At 43.9% G+C, this 5,000-nt stretch overlaps 1 protein-coding gene across 1 annotated transcript in view; it reads left to right on the top strand.

Moving 5' to 3' along the window:
• LOC143292286 (extracellular matrix organizing protein FRAS1-like) overlaps window positions 1–5,000 on the top strand; it is a 120,162-nt gene that overhangs the window by 606 nt on the left and 114,556 nt on the right. Inside the window, 1 exon segment of the mRNA XM_076602472.1 lies at window positions 1,992–3,236. Coding sequence (XP_076458587.1) covers window positions 3,137–3,236 — 100 coding nt within the window. The 5' untranslated portion in view covers window positions 1,992–3,136.

Genomic DNA, 5,000 nt, shown 5'->3' with positions numbered 1-5,000 from the left:
AAAACACGAGACAACAAGAACACGTTTTACTTGTAGGTGAACGGACTGTCTTTGAAAAGCAGTTGATCTGGCTCAGTTGCAACAGAAAAGTGATGTAGGAATAAAGAAGAGAATTGAAAAGCCCTCTATATAATATAATCACTATTTCTGTATCATAGAGGGGTTTTTTTGTTTTGTTTTTGTTTGTTTTTTGTTGGGGTTTTTTTGGGTTGTTTTTTTTTTGCGGGGGAGGGAGGGGGGGGAGATAAATAGCGAAATTTTTCTCTTTTTTTCTTTCTTTCTTTTTTTTTTTTTTTTTTTTTTTTTTTTTTTTTTTTTTTTGCGAAGTAGCATCTTCATTGGAACATACACCCACACGATGATTCCCAGAAACTAGTTTGACTGCTCAAAGTATGTTTCAGATATTGTTAGCAAGATTCGATCCATAATTAGCGAATTTGAAAGCGTTGTTATCGTGACATTATTTCGATTCTCTACCTCTGTCTCTCTGTCTCTGTCTCTGTCTCTCTGTCTCTGTCTCTCTCTGTCTCTCTCTCTCTCTCTCTCTCTCTCTCTCTCTCTCTTGTTTTTGTGGAATAGCTGTGAATGGTAATGGTGATGGTGTATTTTGATTGTGTTTTGAATTATTTTTGTGTGTGTGTGTGTGCTCATTTTCGTTTCTGTAGCTTTATTCTCTCTTTAGGGCGAGGGCTGGAGTGTAAAAAAGCATGTTACTTGCCTATCTATTACCCTCGATATTAAAGATTTCGTCTTGTCTTTTCTTTTTCTCACACACACACACACACACACACACACACACACACACACACACACACACACACACACACGAGCGAACGAAGGACCATTAAACCCGAGAGAGAGAGAGAGAGAGAGAGAGAGAGAGAGAGATCCTGCTCGCTTTTTTATTTTCATGTGATTTTTTCCCCACCTTTTCACCAAGTTAACGCGTCAAGTCAGCGCTTCAACAGGGTGTAGCGTGGTGACAATGCTGTGATGGAGAGCGAAGTGACCCGTGCCCATTCAACATGAAATGAAGGGCCGTTGGGAGGAGAATGAAGCGCGGGGAGGGCCGGGTGTTTGAGGACCGTGTCTTTGTGTGAGGGCAGGGGGACTAGTCGGTGTCTGTTCAGTGCGTACCCCAGGGGGGGTACAGGGGGTTTACTGTAGGGGACCTTGCAGCGTCCCAGGTTTCTACCCGGTTGTGTGCTTAGACCTCGGATCGGTCATCATAGACCCGCAGTCCTGGCTCTATGCTTCTTCAGACACAAACAGAGAGAGGGAGATACACACACACACACACACACACACACACACACACACACACACACACACACACACACACACACACACACACACACACACACACACACACACACACACGCTGGTAACATGAATACGCGCGAGCACATAATGCACAATATACACAGGTCTACCCCGCATGGAAGCACGTCATGAGTTGCCAAAAAACAACACTAAGAGCACCTGCACGAATAAATTAAGTTTTGGGCCGGCAGGTAGGAGTGTGACTTATTCCAGGGCGATCTGTATTACATAGATAACTGATCTGACCGGTCAGTGAATAAGTTAATGTTTAAAAGTAGTAAAATAATACATGTCAGATGAAAGATTAACGGGTGTAGCACCACACAGCTTGGTGAATATATTACACATCACGAGTAAAAGTCTGTACTGTACGATTTATTCGTTGTTTAGTTTTTACATGTGGAATTTTTGGAGGAAACAAAGGGGGGAGTGGAATGAAGCGTGAGGGGGAACAGTGTGTGTGAGTGTGTGTGTGTGTGTGTGTGGTGTGTGTTCACGGGACGAACAGACAACAAAACACATCCCACATGCTTGGCTCTGATTGTATCTCTTTGTGACAACAGCCCTTCTTCCTGTTCACGTTTCTGTGCTTCCTCGCTGCTTTCCCTTTGTCTTTCGCCGCTGTCAACAAATCCCAGAGCCTGTAAAACTCCTATTTTTATCTGCAGGTGTCGGGATCCATTGCCTGCCCCATCGCTTTGCCCGGATCCTCGGATTTCACAGCTGTGTTTTCAATTGTGATGCCACGATAGCAGCCCAGATTTCACAGTTCTGCGTTGGACCAGTGCCGGCAGCTTTTTTTTTTTTTTTTTTTTTTTTTTTTTTTTTTTGTCTATGTTTTTCTTCCTCTTTCTCCGATGTGCGGATGGATATCAACGATCTGATATTTCCCACTTGCTGCTTCGGTGTGCTTAGCAAAGGAATGATGAATCCACGCTGTTGCCGTTAATTTCACATCGCTGTAGTAGGCACGACTGAGAGGCTCCCCCTCCCCGGGGCACTTTGTTTTGCACGTCAGGCAGCAGGAGTTGGTTCACTCCTAACTCGCTGTGACGAGCCAGCGTGTCGGGGTGGAATGTGAATTCGGCTGCCAGAAGGGAGAGAACGGCTGTTGAAATGTAACCTCAACACCTGCAACGAAAGACTCCTCGCAAAAAATCAAGCAAGTTCGTGGTAAAAAGTTCTGTGATGGGCAGGTCTTGTACAGGCCTTGAAGTGGTCTGAGCGGAAAAGATCTGTGTGCTCGGAAACTTAGACTTGTGATCAGTTCTGCAGTTTTTAAGTGATACGTGCTGTTTGTGTTCTTTGAGTGCGGGGTTGTTATTTTCTTTTCTTTTTATCAGTCATTTATTATTGTTTTTTCTTTGTTCGTGTGATGATTTAAGATAACCAGTCTTGGAATACAAACTACACTACAATGGCCTAATCTTCGATAAACGCCGTCTCAGAAACGTAAAATCGTGCGTATCACTACATTGTGGCGTGATATTGTGTCTGTGTGTGTGTGTGTGTGTGTAGAAAAGAAATGGTGTGGGCTGCTGGAGATACGAATGTGTGTCGGTGTTCCCTTCCGCGGTGAGTGGATTGCTTTCACCCGTGTCGCACTTGTGACGTGAACGGATCGCAGGTTTGTGGAAAAACAATTAAACACACAAACGTGAAGCCCTGCTTCCCGGCAGAGGATGGGATGGGGAGTGTGTGTGGGGCCAGTGCCTGCATGGCTCGGCACTGTTGTTGAAGAGGATACCTGCAGGTTGCGGAGTACGTGCAACTGAGGTGCAGTCAAGAATGCTGTGAGGGGTATCGGGTGGAAATGGTACCCCAGGCAGTATGTGATGGTTCTGCCTTTTGCACGCGAGCAGCTGTGCTGCTGGCTGTCTTTGTCCTGAGTTTTGCTGTTATACCCGTTGAAGGTGAGTTGAAAATGTTTTGATGTGTATATGTTTGTAAACGTCAAATGTTTTGTATCTTGACTACTACGTGTACTGGGGTCACAATGAATAATTAACTGACCCCATGGTTGGGATGCATGCAAGTGTATGCCAATACTTTTATAAAATAGGTTTTTGTGTGGTGCCTCTCTCTCTCTCTCTCTCTCTCTCTCTCTCTCTCTCTCTCTCTCTCTCTTTCTCTCTCTGTCTATCTCCATCAGTCCATGCTTTATTGTGTAAGGTGTAGCCATGTGCAGATGATAGATGAAAAAATGGTGACTGCTGGACCTTTTAACTTCATGTACAGATGAATTATTTTAAGATTTTTTCTTATCAATGAAAACATACGTAGATTACCTTTTTAAATAACATTATATTGAGTAGCATTTAATTAGAAATCTAGGTAGCTAAGTAGTAAATCGACAGTACAAGAGGTGCTGATAAAATAAATGAAATACCTGTGAATGCTTGAATGTGTCAAATTAAACATACCAAATCATCGGCAACACCACTGAGTGACACGGAAGGGAAACAACTCTAATGGTTAAGATATGGACAACACATGCAGATCTGGTTTGCGTATGTATCTGACATATTTTTCAAATTTATACCAGTTAATACAGTTGTACCTGTGTGGCTTGTAATCACTGTCTATAAGTTTTGAAACTGTTTGATTTTTGTAACAGACAATCTTACAAATTGTAATATTACAATGAATGTGTGTGTGTGTGTGTGTGTGTGTGTGTGTGTGTGTGTGTGTGTGTGTGTGTGTGAGCGAGGGAGAGAGACAGAGAGAGAGAGAGAAAGGGGGAGACAGACTGACGGATAACCATGAAAAAACACTTTCAACTAAAGGCCTATATTCTCTTGCTGGTCCCAAATGCACTTGTTACTGACTGCTTTCCAGCAAAGCACAGCACTAAGTAACCTCAACTCCCAGACCCTCCAGTTCAACTCGTTTCCATTTTTTACATGGCCTCCAGTCAAGTCTGGCAACTGGTTCCCCTTTGATCACCGATTTTCTCTCCTCATACGGAACCTTCCCAAAGTATGTTGGCTTCACACTTGCGAAGCAGTGACGCGGCTTATCACACACATTCGCTCTTGTTCACAGAGCATTCAACCCCCAGCATCCATTAATGTGTCCGGCTTAAAGAGAACTTCACAAGTGCTGATTTGTTTTGTTTGTTCGGGATACCCAGTTATTTATTTGCAGCGCTTGCGCGCGCGCGTGCGCACAGAGAGAAAGAGAGAGTGTGGATCGTGATGAAGAGAAGTAGAGGAAAGAAGGGAAAAGGGGAAGAGGGGTGAGGGGAGCTTTGAATCGAGGGCTTATATTTTCCCAGGAAAACAACGTCGGCATTTAGCATTTAGTTCAAAGCATTTAGAAAAGGTTAGGTTCCACCCCTCTCAGCACCAAGTAACTCTTACAACCTGTGTTCATCCAGACAATTTTATTTTATTTTTTTAGGTACTTCTGTTTGATCGCTCAGTCTGCCTGCAAAACGCGAAACACTTCTGTTCTGAGTCGTCCTACAAGAACGAGAGGCGGTGGCCTAGTGATAATGCGGCCGAATAGGAAGCAAATGTCAAGGGGTTCGAGTCCAATTTTCGGACCGTGATTTTTACTCCCCTTCCACTGGATCTTGAGTGGTGCTCTGGGTGCTAGTCTTTCGGATAAGACGATAAGCTGAGGCCCCATTAGTAGCTTGTACTTAGCGCACGTAAAAGGACCCACAGCAACAA

The sequence above is a fragment of the Babylonia areolata genome, chromosome 18, assembly GCF_041734735.1.
Source record: "Babylonia areolata isolate BAREFJ2019XMU chromosome 18, ASM4173473v1, whole genome shotgun sequence".
NCBI lineage: Eukaryota > Metazoa > Mollusca > Gastropoda > Neogastropoda > Buccinidae > Babylonia > Babylonia areolata.
Note: the sequence above shows the minus strand (reverse complement) of the source record. Positions and strands in the feature narration are given on the sequence as shown.